General features: G+C 40.2%; 1 protein-coding gene across 10 annotated transcripts in view; it reads left to right on the top strand.

The window, feature by feature from the left end:
• The window catches only part of LOC1272307 (carbonic anhydrase-related protein 10), a 68,105-nt gene that overhangs the window by 41,321 nt on the left and 8,012 nt on the right, over positions 1-18,772 (top strand). For all 10 annotated transcript variants that reach the window (XM_061645911.1, XM_061645769.1, XM_061645708.1 and 7 more), the window contains exons 4-5: positions 11,865-12,001; positions 15,074-15,265. In XM_061645911.1, the coding sequence (XP_061501895.1) occupies positions 11,865-12,001; positions 15,074-15,265 (329 nt within the window). The remainder of the gene's footprint in view (positions 1-11,864; positions 12,002-15,073; positions 15,266-18,772) is intronic.

Genomic DNA, 18,772 nt, shown 5'->3' with positions numbered 1-18,772 from the left:
TGGGAGTGTGTGTATGTGTGTGTGTGCGCACACCTTTCCATCAACCTTTCTTCCCCTGCCAAGGCAGGGCACCAACTCGTTTCGCTCTACACATGTTTGTTTTCACTTAGCATAAGTTGTTGTTCTGCTTAAGCACTTTCTGCCGGAGGGTGTGGAAGTTCTGATTTCCATCGCCGGTGTCTTTGCATTTTTTTCTTTCTTTCTTTCCGTTTTTGGGACGCGCAGAAGGAGCTAGGAGGTAGTGTGTTGAAGGTTTATTGTTCCAGATTGGATTATCGAGGCCGACGAAGTTGCTCTCCACGCCACAACGAGGCAACCATGCTTTGTCTGTGTGTGTGTGTGCTTTTTTACACCTTAATATTTCTTAGAACGCTTAAAGAGGTGACAAGAATGAAACAGATATTTAAAGTGGTTTTAGTGTTTTTGTTTAGAATGGCCATTACGTTATTTATTTATTTTATAGATAAAGTTTAAGCATTAAAATGCTGAATGTCAAAAAGCATTAGGCGTCTCCATTACAGTGCAGTGGAACTCAGCATAACGACTTTCATCTGTTCCAGTGACTCACTCGTTACACGAAAACCTCATTATGCGGAAGGCTTTTTTCTGTAAATGTGCTAGTATAAGAGCTTTATGCAACTGGAAAAAAATAATGGAAAAACAGCTTCATAATACTAATAATTTTGAAGATATATGTAGTTTACCGTTTCTTTGTCATAACTAATAATCAATTTTCGCGAAGAAAAAAAAGGTCGATTGATTAACTTTTTTGAATAATATTTAAGAAAGTTGTTCTATTTGATTGGCGTCAATGAAAAGTTGGTAGAGCTAAAATGCTGCTAAAATTAACATACTAAAATTGTTTTCCAAAATTAGCCATTATCATCACTGTTTAGTTTTTTAAACATTTCGATAAATTATTCGACATAAACCCTACAAAAACATTTTATCTCGCCTTTATAGACAATTAAATTCATAAAAGCAAGAAACATTCGCTAATATACCTAAAACTTATTCATCGCATCTTTATAAGATACTTCTCCTCCTGGAAATTACACTAAATTTCCCAATTCCAATCAGAATCCCAATCGAATCGGAAGCGAATCCCAATCCCAATCGAATCGCAATCAAATCTTTTAGGGATTTAAATCCTACAAACGGGATCCGATTCGATCGAATCTTTCTAGGGATTGAATCTTCCGAATCTTGAATCTCCCAACACTAGGCTGCTCGCGAAAAATGGATCAGGAGCAAAAATATTATTGCACTTTATGCGAGATTTTACTGTTTAAAAAGAAGTATTATTTATTGACCATTTAGCTTTGCTCCTGATGTGTTTGAAATTTAAAATTCTAATGAATTAATAGTTCAATATACTCTTTTTATTTGGAAATATTTGCTTCTTACATTTTGTCTGGTTTAATTAAATCCTTCACATTGTTGCCAGAGCAGTACTCGGGCTATCGGGTAGCATTTTCGCTAGTTTTTTTTTTAGTTCGACTGATTTTTTTTGTTATAATTATAGTTTAATTTTAAATCGAAAGCAGATAAGGACCTGTTCGTTTAGAAACTGGTCACTTACTGCAGGCAGTGAAATAAGCAAATTTTAACATAGAAAAATGATTATGGCACCAAACGAAATTAATTTCTTTGACATTACATGGAGAGAAAAAATAAAGTGTTGATGTTACAGGTGAATGCAACGACTTATCCTTCGATGCCTCTCATTACATTTCGCAAGTTAACACCAATACTATTTAGCAATACTATTTTGCTTATATGCATGCACATAGGATTGATAGGTTAAATCTAAGCGAGCGTTTCGAATACAGATCAATCTGTAAGTAGAATCCAACGAGAACAGACGTTCTTATTAGTGTATCCGAAACCCATACACTTAACTCGCACAGCTTATATACTTATCTATCTTTTTTCTTAAATAGTATGCAATTTTAAAGGTATTTTAGTAAATTCCTTTGTTGTTTTTCAATTTTTGTTAAATTATTGCCATTGTTTTACTTTAGGCCAGGAAAGGAGATTTATTCAGGAGAGTTATAAAGCTGTATTTTACTGTACCATTTCAATACTTCCCAAATATAATGACATCTGGTAAATTATTTACTGAGAGAGTAAGACTCTTTATGGTAGGCGAAATTCATTTATTAAGGCATATTACTTATTTTTGAATTTTATTTATTAACAGGACTTTATGGCTGATATGATCGTGTTTCTATTTGTACAGGCACTATTATTTTGAGATATTTTAATTTATTGTATCATCGGTTATGAAACCCCGTATTTTGTGCCTTTACCTGCCAATGATTTTTGTCATTATTTCAATTTGCCGATAAGTTTCTCAGCAAAAGAATATTTATATTTAGAGATTTAGATAGATTTATATTTAGAATACATTAGATCAGACATTTGTAATATAACCTTTTTCTAAAATTCTTAATAACCTTATTGATCAGGAACCGTAATTTTAGAGAAGTTTCGATTTTTCTCTTCTCAGATCATGTTGAACCCAGTGATTGTGCAATATATTTTTCAGCATTGTAATTCTAACGTCAATAACTATTGAAGACATGGCATGTGCATTTAGCAACGGTTGCAAGATTGTATAGTATGCTCCAATACCTTAAAATAACAATCGAAAAGTTCCATATAGTACCCTAATAGAAATAAAACTAGGTAACCTGTTCGATCTGAACAGGTCTTTATAAAAATGCCAGACAATGTCTTGTCCTAATTTTTTTTTAAATCAAGAGCCTATAACGGGTTTAATAGTTTAATATTAAAGTTTGTGTACGAAAAATTTCAGTCAGCGTTGCCAAAATCATAGTATCATGTCTTAAAAATTAACTATGGACTTTTGATTTTTTAGCGTATCTTTTTCCTCTGAAAATTGATCCACATCATCACCGTGTTTAAAAAGCACCTGGCGTCTCCATTCTAAACGTTTCCATAAAACAATGAAAGTATTTTTAGTATTTTAAGGAATTCAAAACATTCTCGACACTAAAAGTTAAAATAATTTAGCAACCCTTCCAAAGTTCACGTAAAGAAGCGCTTGAAGTGCACATCTATACCAGCTACGATTTATAATGCAATTTCCAGTCAACTTTCGCCGACCATATGAACATATTTGCCCCCACACACGATTTAATTTTGCAACCGCACAGAAAATACTATTCAAGCCGCGCCTCGAGAGCCTTATACTACAGCAACAAAAAAGCCTTCAAGCATTCCGAAAGCCAGCTCTACTCGCGTAACCCAAACAATGCTCATCCGGCGAATGCGTGTTCGCGCCGCTCAGCGCGGTGCAGGAAATTGTGCAGGAATCGCAAATGAATGAATCCTCAAAACTGAGCTAGAAGAGAGAGCGGTAAATCCCACGGACCGCCCGACCATCGACAGGAATATAATTTTCCCCGCGTTCCGGACAGGCGCGCGGTCAAAAAGACATTTCGGAAAAAGCCCGGCCAGCCGTGCGCTTCTACCTCCGGGCCGAGGGGGCAGACAAACAAATAAAATTGATAAATTTTCATTCTGCTAGAACGCCAACCCCGGGCGTTTCATCCAGATTCATCCCGAAACGCGAAAGCAAAGCGAAGGATTTCATTTTCATTTCAAAAGGGGTTTACCCTCCCCCCCCTCGGTGGCGAATTGAAGGAATTTTACACAAGCGCAACCAAATCCTTTTGGCTTCCGAGCAGAGGAATGCCACTCCCACACACGCCTGTCCTTTTCTTCGCCCTGTGAGGATGGGGATGGGGGAAAACAGGACCTATGGCAACGTGTGCTGTGTAATTGCCTTTGACCGTAGTCGCCGGTAGTGCACCTCTCCCGTTGGGAGACAGCGTGCACGCTCCGCATTCCCGCAAGGAATTCTTACGTTGCCGGGGAACGATCTGCTTTTGAAGGCGAGGGGATAGAAAATGCGGTCTTTTACCGCGAGCATCATGGCAAGATTTTCCATCCATTTTCGTCTTTAGACGACGGAAAACACCCGCAGCGGAACCATGTAAAAAAAAAGCAAAGAAAATTGCCATCGCAAAAGGGCGAGGGAGACACATTTTTAGCGAAGGCAGGAATTAAATTTGAAAAACCATCTCTCGGCCGCCTGCCAGCCATTTCCCCGTAATCAGCATCATCATTATTGTGCTGAGCAATGATTCTAAAATAAACACACAAAGCCCGCTAAATACCTGAAAAAACAAACCAAAGGCTTTATTTGTACGCAGAGCGCCGGGAAGCCATGCCCTGGCCCGCTCGAACGGCAGGCTCGTGGCGCACGGTGCGGTATTGACGAGATGCTTGTGCGTTGGCCCTGCGATGGATAGAATGCAGGGGGCGACGGGGGGGGGGGGAGCAGAGCTCGGAGGGTGCAGGAGCGCAAACAACGCTACCGGTGAAATCCAATTCCATCCACCGCGAAGGAGACGCGCGCTTGTCTTTGGGGCACAGGCCGCCGCCGGCAGAGGCAGCTCAAGAACGCTCGCCCGTAAAGGAATTTAATTTGGTATTCGAAAACTTTGGAATTATTCTTCGATTCACGCTCTCGCGCCGGGCTTCCTCTGCTTCGGCTGCTGAGGCTTGTGCACTCGCGTGGTGGGGCAACGAAGCAAAGGAAAACCCGGCGTGGTTTGTGTGCTTACTGCTGTGTAGTTGTGTTTCGTCTCCGGCCGCATGCTGCTAGGGCACTTCTGCTGGCTGCACTTTATTTACCAGCCCAGCCCCGAAAAGTTAAAGCTAAAGTTGGAGCACAACACGGCCGGGGCGAAGGGTTGCCGCTGCCGGCGCTCCCCTCTTCCCTTTAAGTACACGCCACCGGTAAGCGATGATCTCGTTAAATGTTTATCGATTGAGCTGAAGATTTGTGCGGAGCGGGGGGCGCTCTCGAGTGGCGAGGTTCGTGTGTTCAGCTTGGCAAATTGTTTTAACCAAGGAGGAAGAAGTTCACCCGACGCTGTAGCGAACCAAGAGGCCCTTTTTGGTAAGATGTTGGAAATTCAACGAAGGTTAGGAGGACGATTTGGCATGTTTCACATATTTTTTTTAAATTTTAATGTAATTGTACAATAAAGCTCTCTGTTTTTAAGCAGAACATTTCCGCAAATTAAGCCCGGGAGCGATCCATTGGTCTGTCTTGCCACTGATATTGTAACCCAGATTACGTGTCAATTATGGTTTAGGAGCTATCACGAGGTAAAAATAAGTCTTAAAATTATGGAGGTTGTGAAAGAAGATTAAATAAAACAATAATAAAAATATTCGAAAAGTAGAATGTAATTATTTTATAAAACATTTAACACATGGTTCTGGATGAAAATAAGTACACTATGAGTGCCATGGCGCTCATATATGACAGCCAGGGATAACTGACATCAAATCTTAATATCTTGTAGCAGATTGGGCTATTGTTATGAAATTTTGCAAAATGATCTACAAAATTTGCCTTGTTTGTCCGTTGATTGAGTACGCTTCAGTTGCTTGGTTTCCGGAGCAAGTTACTAGAATTGAGAGGCTTGAGAGGATCCAGCGAAAATTTACCCGGGAAGCTATTAAGCGGCTTCCGTGAAGACATAGCGACGTGCTACCAGCTTATCATACGAGGTGTCTGTTGTTAGGGCTTGAAACTCTTGAAAAGAGAAGAATGGTTGCCCAAGGAATGTTTATGTTTAAACTATTAACTGGTAAAATCGATGCACCTCTATTGCTAAGTAATGTAAATGTTTAGGTCCCTACTAGACCTTTAAGTACTGGACAATTTTAACAACTGATTTTCGTTATCGTCTTTTCTGTGCTAGGGATCCGTTGTTAATTTTAATTTTAATTCATTTTCAAATTTTATAAACATGTCCTTTAGTGTACCAAAATGTTCTAGTGTCATAAATAAATAAATAAATAAATAAATAAATAAATAAATAATTAAATAAATAAAAAAATAAATAAATAAATATATAAGTAAATAAATAAATAAAAAATATAAATAAATAAATAAATATATAAATAAATAAATAAGTAAATAAATAAAAATGTATATAGTTTTTGCATTTTTTTTTTTGGAATGTTCATTTATATAATGATTCATTTATACCCAATAATAGTCAAAATGCGAGAATGTAAATGCAAAATAATAATTCCTTCGAGTAATATAGTGTAGCTACATATATTTTAGTTATAATGTGAGTTTTCAAAACATCTAATCCACAGCAGATATTATATAAAATATTATCTAAATGCATAAATTGCTTACATGATCGTTTTTCAATGAAGCATCATATTAAGAACTAAACTATAAGATTTAATTGTTTTTTTTTGCTGATTTAATGATCACAACAAAGCAAAACAAAGAAAACACGACAGGAAAGCAACCAAAATTGTATTAAAAATCCTTATTTTTATCATTTTATTGTGTGTTCATATTCAACACTTCGCTGGGGCCATGGCGATCATATATGATAGCCATCAAAAATGTAAACAAAATGTGCTTGGCCCCCAGGGAAACATAAACAAAAATGGTCTTACACTCAAAGTGTTAATGTTGCATTGGATATTTTAGTAAGCTTTGTTTCGTGAAATTGTAGCCTTTTTTATGTTCGAAATGAATATCTTATCATTACGTCGATATGATACACATATTTTTAGAAGCTTAATCTGATACAAGCAAAAATCATTTTTGAGAAAAAAATTAAAAAAAAACAGTGAAACACGAAGGTGGTAATGTCATGGTTTGGGGATGTTTTGCTTGGCCTGGGATTAGAAATCATGACAAAATTGATAAAATCATGACAAAAAAATTATTTATTTACAAAAATCGTACATGACATATCATCTAAATAACATAGAGAGGAGATTGTTAGATGGAACCGTTGTTCCACAACAACGCCTCACTACCTGTCCAGAAATGCTCAAAAGTAATAATTTGTAAAAGTAATCGCATGTAAAAATGGGTAGCTTGTATTAAACAAGTTGTTCGGTAAAGCTCTGCTTAGTGCTAATAATCATATTTAGTTTATTATTGTATTGTTGTTTTCTTTGTGCGTAACACATCTACATATCCTTATTCAAGGTCTAATGTATGACATCGTCCACTCGTAATTAAAGCATTTAAAGTAGTTCAAAGATTAAAGTTTAGAGTTCAAGTTATAAATAAAAAAAATATATTAAGATGATGCCTTTCTAACGACGTGGAACTTGCCATTGAGAAGCATTTTATTTTATCGTACCATAGACTTAAGAATCCTGTTATTTATAATTATTCTATGAATGGTTGTTTGCTATCCCGTCGTAAAGAAGCATATGACTTAGGGGTTACCTTAGGCGTGGGTTTGAATTTTAACGTACACATTAATACCACGTTGAGTAAGGCGCTTAAACTATTAGGTTTTATTATCGGACAAACCCGTGGATGAAATGACCCCTTATGTCATTTCATGCGTGGAGTACTGCTCCGTGGTTTGGTTCCCACACTGTGTTGTCTCAGCTTTAAAATGCGGTCTTTGAACCGCTTCAAAGTGAGCCAAAGCGTTTTTGTGGTAAAACTTTTAAAGAATGAATTTGATGCGTCTCCTTTACTGGAAAAAAATAATATTTTCGCACCTTCGAGGTCACTCCGTTCCAGAAACTTATTGCAAAACGAGAGTAGATATTATATTTATGTTGTCTCAGCCAAATTGAGCAATACAAATAAGGGTACGAATAAATAAGTAAATAAATAATTTCATCCTTCTCAAACCAATGAAGGGGAAAGAGTGAGACCACCATAAAAAAACGTTAGAACATTTGAATAAACTTGTTAAATACAAAAAAAATAAATTGAATTAATGAAAATAAAATTTATAAAAATTAAATTAAATTTAAATTTAAAAAAATTGTTGACACGTTTTAGCACGCGGTATGATGTAAACAAACACCTGTCAGCGAGTTGAAGCGAACGGATTAACCGGAGCGATTCCACCACCAAGCGCAGATTGGCGCTAGCGTACGATCAGGAGATTAGGCAGTGATAAGAGCGAGATGACTAGCGCTTCATGCTAAGGTCACAAACCTTAGCGAAAGGGTCAAAGAAGGTCGAGTTTGGCGCAATTAGCAGCAAGGAGGTAGAAAGCAAACACGAGAGAGACCGGACAAATTTTTAAGCGTGCGTATTAAGATCGAATCGCCGTTGTTGAAAATTAACGGAAATAAATTTATTGTTACTAAAGTAACAAAAATTGCATTGCACGCTGGCAGAGCTTGTGGGACACGGATGAACTTGGGAGGTTCCTGTACTCGATCTCTCCTAGAGTTTCTTTGAAACCTTGGTTCCGCGACATCTCTGGAGAGCGTGCGTTCATTCGAATGATGTCTAGACTTATGTCTAATCATTTCGCATTGGGCGCACATCTCCAGCGTATAGGACAGGTCGACACGAAAGCATGTGGCTGCGGCCTTGGATTTCACGACATAGACCATCTTCTATGGTCTTGCGAGGAATACGAGGCTGCACGACCCACTTTGTTGGATGCAGTCGAGAAACTGGGAAGATCTCCTGGTATCCCCATCCGGGATATACTAGCTGGGTCGGACTGGAGCCTCTTGGGGATTATCTTTGGGTTCTGCAGAGCTAACGGTTTAACTGTGTGACATCCCTATGGCAAGACTCTTGTGGCTGGCTGTGCGGTGGTCGGTCGTCTGTGTTGGCATGCGCTTGTGCCGTCGGGTTGCGAACGTTTGTCATCGTCGGACGGCTTGCTATCGGTTGGTTGGCCGGAAGAGTAATGTTTCCCATCCATACTCCATTTGTGTGTCCTTGTGCTACATGTTGTAAATCGCTAGTTTGCTTGTGATGAATGACTGTATGTGTGAATGTATAAATGAATGTGCGTGATGTGTATGGCTGGAAGTTCAGGCACGGCTTGAGACAGAAGATCTTTGCATGGATGAGGTCCTTGCAAAGATTTTAACCCTCGATCCCGGCATATAGATCCTCACCAAGGGCTAGGACAAGGTCCTTCGTAAAAAAGGTTCCTAAAAACATGCTAGATGCATACTGTCACTCGAAAGCGTTGGAAGCTAAACTTCATAAAGACCCCTGCTACGCTTACTGGACTATTCAAAACGGACTGGATCGAACCTGCAATGGATATTTCGAAAACTCCAAGACTATACATATGATGACCCGGACAAGTACGCCGGATGACAACGACCCCTGCCACGAATGGACTTCACAAGACAAACTAGAATGGACGACGACGGATTGCACGATCTCGACCCCTGCTACGAAAAAATAGGCCATTCGAGAAGGACTTGGATTGGATAATTCCTGCACTGTCCGAGCACACCCGGAATAAGGTGTCCTTCCATAATTGCGAGAAGGAAATGTCTCGCAATCATTTGAATTGTATGATTATACCCTAACATTAAGCAATACGGCCAAAGCCGTTCCTTCTGAATAAAAAAAAAAGTAACAAAAATAAAAGATTCAAACAAAAACGAAAGGACTCAATAAACAACAGTTAAGAACAACAAGAAATTTGAAGTCGAATTAGTTTGATCGGGCCAGCTGGTAGTAGCATAATTTTATGAATAATCTATAAATATACAGCACTATACATCAGCGGTCGGAAATCTGTTAAGGCAAAGGGCCAAAATTAGTAAATGATCGATAGCCGCGGGCCAGGAGCGTTGATTACTTGTTGATTATCCCATCCTTCCACGACGCAAAAAAATATTGACGTTATTCTGGGGAGGATATAAGAGTCTCAACGGCTTAAAATTATTGAAGCAAACATGCATTCAGTAATTATCGAAAAGCTTTATGGACAAGTAATGCCATGTCAGATAAATTGATCACCGATTCCTTATCTAAAAGCACTTTGACGATTGTTGTACTCGTAAACAGCAATAGTGCGGAATCGTCGTTTTCATAAAAAACAACAGGGTTTTTTAAATGTTCGTTTTTGCTTATAAATTCCATTGAAAATAGCCCTAAAATAAATAAAAAAAGAAACCAACTGATTTATATGAAATTAAGAAGAACGAATAGCAGAAAATATATTACCGCGAGAAAAATGTATGGACCTTTTTCAGTATATCTAAAACTTTGTATTGTATGATCTCCCATCACAGTGTTGTATACAAAACTTGAAATAAATTTACTGCTACCTGATTTTAGTGTTTCTTCTCTATGTAAAATTCGTATTGAAACAATGTTAAAATTATATAACGGTTGCATTACAAAAATGGACAAATTCATTATCACCACCCGTACTAACAAAACGGTAATCACACTTTGGATAGTAGTATCCCATGAGTCAGCAGACGCTTAAGTTTGACACCTCTGTCAGTCGAACTCTTACCAAAAAAAAGTGAACCAACCTCGTTGAGAAGCGTGTGCGATCAAAGAATGACACCCCGTAGCGTCTAAAATAGACTCCGCGCAGAAGTTTGTGGACGTCGTATAAGCCCATTTCGGCATTTTGGTCGCCAATATCTTGGCACTATTAGGCAGCAATCAAAGCATCGAAAGAAAGCCCAGGTTCACTGTTAAGGTTGCAAAAGAAGCTGAAAATGAAGACGGAGGAAGAAGGTGCTGCTGCGTTAGCTGGGCCGGGAGGTCGATGCAATCGGCCAAACAGTCAAGTAGTACCTGTGAACCATGAATAAACAGATCAGGAAGTAGCAATCGCGTCCACTGGCTTCGCAGCGGCAAAAAATGACACCAAAACTCAATGCGATCATTTCAGGTGAAGTTCGGCAGAATTTCGATATAACACCCTAGTCCTCGGACTGGTCCAACATCCGTCAGCTGTGTCAGCTGTCCTATCGAATTTTTCTGGACCAACATGATGCAAAAGCACTATTCTAACAATGTTATCGCGAAAACTTAGGAGGAATTGATAAAAATCGAAGATAGAACTTTAATCATGCGGACATGCATATCTTATATGCATTAATTTTAATTCTATCGCCATATCCATGGCGAAAATTCGGGATACAGAGTTTCCCACGGTTTATTGGTCGGTTCTCAGAATTGTTTGTGCTCGTCTCACGATTTATTCATCATATCCAATAGATTGTTGGTTCGTTCCCATATGTAATTTATAGGTATCGTCCAATTGGATGTCAATACAATTAAACCAAACATTTCTGGGAACCGACCAATCAATCGTGGGAGACCCTGTAACTGATACAGGGTTTCCCACGATTTATTGGTTGGCTCCCATCAATTTTTTTCCCATATTTCCCATATGGGTTCCCATATTTTTTTGGTGCGTTCCCACGATTTTTTGGCCGTTTCGCAGGATTTTTTGTTCCAATTGTATTGATATCCAATCGGAAAATACCAATAAATTATGGGAACGAACCAAAAATCTATGGGATACGATCAAAAAATCATGGGAACGCATCAAAAAATCATGGAAACTGACCAATAAATCGTGAGAAACCCTGTAAAAGGTAGCTCGCAAAATCTTAGATTCATTTGTGCAAGTAAGCTTAAATAATTACCTTTGAAATACATGTACATGTAAAAAAAACTATACCTGCTAGTTTTTTTTTCTACAATAAGCCAACAAAACGTATTTTTTTGCAAACGTTACGAGGACTGATTGGTCCATCTTTCCATAGTACTCTAATTAAAGTTGAAAGAGTACGATGGTATAAAAAGTCATATTAAAAGATCTTCGTTAATTTATAAACCAATAGTTTCTTCCCATCTTTGCAAAATCAGTCAAATCCTTTCGCGGGCCGGACTTTGCCGGCCGCTGCTATAGATAAAGCCTAGAAGCAAACGAATTTGCTTTCCTTTAGACAACCTTTTCATTAAAACATCTTCTCTTTTCCTTTCCTTTTCATACCACCATACCACCACACAGGACCCGCCTTCTGGGGGCTAATCAACCCGCAGTGGAACATGTGCAACAAAGGGCGCCGCCAGTCGCCGATCAACGTGGAGCCGGAGAAGCTACTGTTCGATCCCTACCTTCGGTCACTGCACATCGACAAGCACAAGGTGAGCTTGCGTTTGGAAGATAGGGGGAAGTAGCACACACAGTAGCACAAAAAAATAGACACCAACATCAATGAAGCATTTAAAAGCGTGCAAGTTACTCCTCTACACACCTTTGATAAACACACACAGACGCACGCACATCCATTCAAACCCTTATAGACACCTGTTGGACGGTTTGCTGACGGAGCAAAATTAGCGGGCAACAGGATGAGAGGAGTGAAGGAAAAAAACTACAACAAGATTTTGAAAAAAAAAAAAAGAAAAAAGGGATGACTGTTACACATACACGAGACCATAAAGGTGTATCATTTTTTTTTTGCATCGTTTTTTTCTCCTACTGTATGATAGGGAGGGGAGGTGAAAATGGGGAAGGAGGACAATACATCCTTCCTTTTCCTTTTGAAAATGGATCTACTGCAGACGGTCGCGCAATTTGAAGCAACCCCGCAAGACACCGGGAGCATGATATGCCTGTGACACAGAAAATCCCATTTCCCGAGGCCGGTTTATCGTTTTCACAAAACCGCAGATAACGCACCCCATCCCCCTCGCCCCTTCCACGAGCAGACTTATCGACACGCACAGTTCAAGGGGGAAGCGTGCAAAAAAAAAAGCGCGACATCCGGCAATGCCTACACGTCGAGGGTTCCGCGACACCCGGGGGGACACATTCAAGACAGACTCTTGCACAAGCGTGAAAGGAGATTTACAGCCCAGCCCTTCGTGAAGCCTTGAGGGAGGCGGAGAGGGAAGATCTGCAAAAGACCCGTGCCAGCTGTTTCTTATCGCGCGCTTACCTGGCGCCGATAAAAGAGTGTTCCTGCTGCTCTTTAGCCAGTTAGCTCGTTTGCCCTCGTGTTTTTTTTTTTTTCTGCTACTTCAATCTCTTCTAGCTGGTTTCTTCGCTCCTTACTTCTTCGGGCCTGCAAAAAAATACGATAAAATCGATTGAGAATATTGAATCACTCACACACACACACACACACACATACATAGTGGGCCCACCTCGTGCACGTAGTATACCCGTTGGTGTAGGGTCTTTCTTTTTTTTTTTTTTGCTCCACACTTCCACAACAGCGACAACACGTGCTTTGGTACTCCAGCGGGAAGCATTGAAAGATGCGGGAAAAGTGGGGGAAAAAAGAGTCAACACTGAATTACCCCATTTCCAAAGATTGCCAAAACCAGATTGGGGGAACGCAGGCGACACACGCGTACCCCGGCCAACTTTCGTTCGCAAATGGGGCAGGAAGTTTCCCACGTTGTGAGTGGCGCGCCACACTCATACACACCGGGCGGGTCCGGTACGAGCGGTGGCAGCAACAAAATCCCCGTAAGGTACACACAAACACACACACACACACTGCTCGCAAGGACCGTTAGGGGAGTTGGCGTAAATTTGATTATGTATTTGGAGACGGGTTTTTTCCTTTCTTCCTTCGTTGCTCTTTTTTTCTGGGGTTAAATCTTCACGTCTTCACCTCTATTACACACTGAAGACATTCCGGATGTGTTTCGCTCTATTTTTCTGTTCGCTTCTGGTTGCCCCTCCTTTACCTTACCAACCCTGCTGTCAAGCCTGTTTGGCAGGCTGTTTGGCGCTGCGAGCCGTCAAGGGCGCCGGCACCGAGCGCCCCGGATGATGAAGCATGAAGCACCGGCGAGAACACCGCTTGCTCCTTTTTTTTTTTTACTCATCGACAATCGCAGCTGAGTGGAAAATGGGTTGCACACAACAACGAGGAGAGGAAAAAAAAAACGACACACATTACAGGAAGAAAAGGCAGACATGAAAAATGAAGTACAGCTGCATTAAACCACACAGACGCGCGGTGAAGCGTACATCAGCCTTTTGCGTACGGACGCGAAGACGACAAAGCTTACCTTCAGGCGGCGGAAGAGCGGAACACACACACACACGCTCTCGCACGCAGAAAAATTGGCAAAATCTGTTCCGACTCCGTCCGTGGCCTCACACACACACACACACACACATTAACAATAAACAGAACAGCGTGACGCGTCCTCCACAGCCTTCGATTCGCTACCGCCACCTTCAAAGGGTAGACAACGGATGGTTTGAATATCACCCAACAACGGAAAAAAAGCATCGCATCATCGTCACACCGTCACAGAAATAACACCGAAGCAGCGAGGCCCCCCCAGTCCTTGCCTGCACAAACGTAACGAGCGCGTCACACCGGAAAAAGGCGTCAAAAGACGCTGCGATGACAAAAGGGAAAAGTATGAAGAGAGAGAGAGAGCGAGAAAAAAAAACATCCGCGCCACCGTCGCACACAACCAGCGGCGAGATTCGGCATTTTACAAGGAGCGCGCAACGGTGGCGGTAAATGCCCGGGTGAATGAAAACAGCATTCAATGATAATAAAATTTCAGCAATGAAATGAAATTCATAACAACCTGAAAATGAGCACTCATTCGGATAAAAGCAACCGCCATAAAAACGGTCCCCCCCCCCTCGACTTTTCCCGCTTTCCTCCCGCACTTTTTATCGCTCCTCACCATCATTATTGTCCTGTGGGTGGGTGTGTGTGTGTGTGTGTGTGTGTGTGTGTGTGTGTGTGTGTGTGTGTGCGAAGTAAGGAGTGGATTGAAAACTTTTAGCTTGATGAAACCATCTGTGCCGCGGCGCCGCCCTCTGTCACCCGGTGTTGCACGGATTTTATTTCCTACCGGTAGCTGGAAGTGAGACTGCTGCTGCTTCTGCTGCCGGGGGAAGAAATCTGGCTCTTTATGATTTTATTTTTTTCACTCACACCTTCCCAAACAGACACACAAACAGACGGAAACGTAAGCAGGGCGTAGCAAACAAAAAGTGGGCAGGAAAAATTGGAGCTACTGGATGCCGTCAGTAGCGAACGTCACACATCCGAAGAAGCCTTCTTGAACCCCGTTTGCGCGCCGTTTTTGTTTTTGTTTTTGTTTTTTTTTTTTTTTTGCAATATTGATTCTGGTGCAGATTTCACGTTTCACTAGAAGAACACCTTTTCCAGCCTTACTTACCACCCATCAATCCATTTGTTCACTTCGTACACCCCCCCCCACGTACAGATATCGGGCACGCTGCACAACACTGGCCAATCGCTGGTCTTCCGGGTGGAGAAGGACACCAAGCAGCATGTAAATATTTCCAGCGGCCCGCTCGCCTACCGGTACCAGTTCGAGGAGATCTACTTCCACTACGGTACGGACAACAACCAGGGCTCGGAGCATCACATCCACGGGTACAGCTTTCCCGGTGAGGTAAGTGGGGTTTGCAGCGTTTCCTTCCATCTGTGAAACAAGTCATTGCAGCACGGCACGTTTATCTCGTTATTATGACTTTTTGTTTGTAACGTTTCGTGGCATTCTTCCATCGCTGGGGTTGTTGCAACGTGGTGAGGAATAGTGCCTGAAGGAGGCAATTTTGCGTGAATGCGCGGATTGTTTCGCTGAGGGCATTTACTGGCTAAATAATACAGGGCTTACAGGGCATGCTTTGTAATGGAACACGCCTGCAGTTATGAAATGGGCACAGAGATGTATTTTTTTTCTATTCACACCTATACTTTTTAACGTATGCCATTGCCAATCCTTGAAATCGGTGGAAATCGTTGCTGAAAATGTTTGTTTGAACTAAGTAGCAATAAAACGAAAGTGGCAGACGATTGAGATTGCATTACTACCATAAAAAACATACGATAAAATACTGTAATTGAAAAAAAAATGCAATTATTAGACCAGACGAGGTGTGATAAACAACTTCAAAATTGTCAGTTAATAGGACAAGTGGTCAACAAACCCCTTTGGTTGGTTACCTCTGAAACCCGTAGAAACATCCTTCACGTAGGTTGTGTGACCCATTCTCGTGCGCCAGGTTGACACAACATCTACAAGGGAACGTTCACTGTTTTGTCATCCTGGTTCAATGGATCGTCACAATCGCACCTTAATCGGTAAGTGTTGCTGCGAGTCGTAAACAAATAGACAACTGTCACCGCGGCTGACAGCCAAACATTCAGCACTTGCGATCGCGAGAGATTCCACACTCTCACCTATAGAGGGCACTGTAACGTGTTCGGGTACAGGGAAGGCGAATGACCTCAGGATTAGGAATCGGGTTCCTCGCCATCGCGATTGCGACAGTAGCATCACGACAGCGAGCGAGATTAGTTGAAAACTTTTTAAAGGTGTTCAAAAGCCGCGACACAATAAAGTTTCCACCCAAAGCGAAACTCGGCGATTCAACATGTTATGACTCCTATGAGAAAGAAATTTCTATATCGTTACGCGACTAGTTCGGGAGCTAACAGTAAGATTGAAGGCACCATCCTGTAAGAGATCTCTCATGTTAAAGATGTACCACTGGGAAGAAAATTAGGTCCATGTTTGCAACAATGGTGTTGCTTTGGCTGTACCAATAATTTCAATGTTTCTATATGCCGAAGATCTAAAAATGTACTTTGCTATCATAAATAGTAATAGTGACAACTGCAGTCCATTGTCTCCCTGTTCTATTCGGGGTGTGCTGGTAATATGTAGTGTGTTAACTTTAGTAAATGTTCATTAGTATCCTCGCAGCAAAAGCCCTCTATAACTTAGTCACAAACGCTTGGACAGTCACAATTCTTCGCTATGAAACATAAATTAATATATGTATTCTTGTGGACAGTAGACTTAGCTTAGATCCACATTTTGATGCTAATACCTTCGAAGCAAACAGGATTTTAGGCTTTATTCCTGAATCTAATCTTATAAGTTACATGATCCGTTAAATCGTATTTAAGTTTTCTTGTACGTACGATCATCGAGAATGCAAAGTCTGTTGCACGGTTTACAACACAACTCGCCCGAAAACTCCCTCAGAGATACTATTAAGTACCGTAGGGCTCCGTATGTGATGTTTTTTTTAGAAGGTTCTTAAACAATTCAAACAGTGGCTCTGAAAAGAAACTTCATTTATTATAAACACACCTATCCTTCAATATTAGTGATTATAATGAAACAAACAAAAAAAGGAAGAAGAATACAAACACACGTTTGTGATCCCAAATAGCCAACTCGTACTTTTTAGCTGATTTGGGGCTGTTTAACGAAAAATCGTTCCGATGTCGTACTTTGTGGATGATTAAGAGATAGACGGTACTTTGCGGAACTATGGAGCTTTTTTAAGATGCACATGGTACTCTGTTTTCTGAATTGTTGAAATATTAAAAAAAAAAAGATAAATAGTTTATCAAACCAACAAACAAAAGTCAATTAGCTTAACATTAACAAAAGTATGGATTTAATTATTATGTTACTGTTCATCTGACAGGTAATCCGAAACTCTATTCATTATACAAAAATTATGCAAAATGTAGCAAACATTCACACTACGGACACATTTGGTTGGTGAATAACGCAACTGCCCATCACCTAGAATGCATCTAAATCTTGGTTTTAGGATTGCTATAGTTTTTGTTTTTATTATAACACGTGCATTGGCGTGCAACTGATTTAATCAGATTTAATTTAATCAGATGATCAGATTTGTCGATGCCAACTTTTGTGGCTCCAACCACGATTTATTTATATTTAATGTAAGCCCTGTTTCAACATATCAAATTATGTGGTATAACCATTATTAACCTTGGTACTGGTATAACGTCTTATTTTTTTATAGTTAGGAGTTAGGATTTTGGTTATGTTAGGATAAGTTAGGTTATTTTTTGTAAATAAAAACTCAATTATATTTTGAAGAACTCATTGGTTATATACAAACTCATTGGTTTGTATGCAGTGACACAATATCTTCAGTTTCATGTTTTAATGGCCGGAAAAAAACCATTTAGAAATACATTGCCAAATAGTCCAGAGGCAGAGGCAGATACGCATACGCATTGTACTGTTCTGGTCAAGTTTTAAATGAATATCCAGCAAAATCAAAAGTGTGTTATTGTTTCAAGTTTCGGCAGGAGCCAGGACAGCATTGATCTGTCAAAAATCAACACTTACCGTGTACCAGTTTTCGGCAGCATTTAATGTAAATAATTAACTGTTTTTCGTGATTTTAAATTACGAACGGACTAGAAAAAATGCTGCAGAAAATTCTGCGTAGAATCTTTCGTGAAAACAACATTTTTATTGTTTTAGTGCTCTGGTTCTCTTAACAATGAAACCTGACGAACTATTGGCTGACAGCAAATCTGCCGAAAAATTGTGAACTGTGCACATGTTGTTTGATATTTTGAAAAAAAAAATATACAAGGAAATGATGTGAAACTTCGTATATGAATTACAAATGAGCATATCTCTATTTAAAAATATGTGTTGAGTCCTTGCTCATTGTATAACAGTAGATCTCTAACAACTCCGAATCATGAAATTCGATCGTAGACGATGCTCCGGACGACTGTGTATTATATAACAAGAGCTCAAAAAGCTAGATCTGTTCCGGGTTCGCTTACGGCATTTAAGCTGCATTAGAGAAATTTCTCAGGAAACTTAAAACGAGACCCTGAGTTGTAGGAAAGCAGCTGCAACCTTATAACCTTATAATACCAAAGACAAACATACGCTAAGGACTCCATTTTAGATGCGTTTGTTATACCAGACAACCTATCATTGTACTTGAGTCAGTGTGCACTATTGGTTGACCTGCCCGCAGTTCCATTTTAGTCTTCCAATAGCGTCGCAACGAACGCAAGCAATCGAACGCTCACTAGTTTGCTCATGCTTCAATATCTAGAGTCTGGAATGTGCCTGTGTGCCGTTGCAGTTGCCCCGATT

This window comes from Anopheles gambiae, chromosome X, assembly GCF_943734735.2.
Source record: "Anopheles gambiae chromosome X, idAnoGambNW_F1_1, whole genome shotgun sequence".
NCBI lineage: Eukaryota > Metazoa > Arthropoda > Insecta > Diptera > Culicidae > Anopheles > Anopheles gambiae.
Note: the sequence above shows the minus strand (reverse complement) of the source record. Positions and strands in the feature narration are given on the sequence as shown.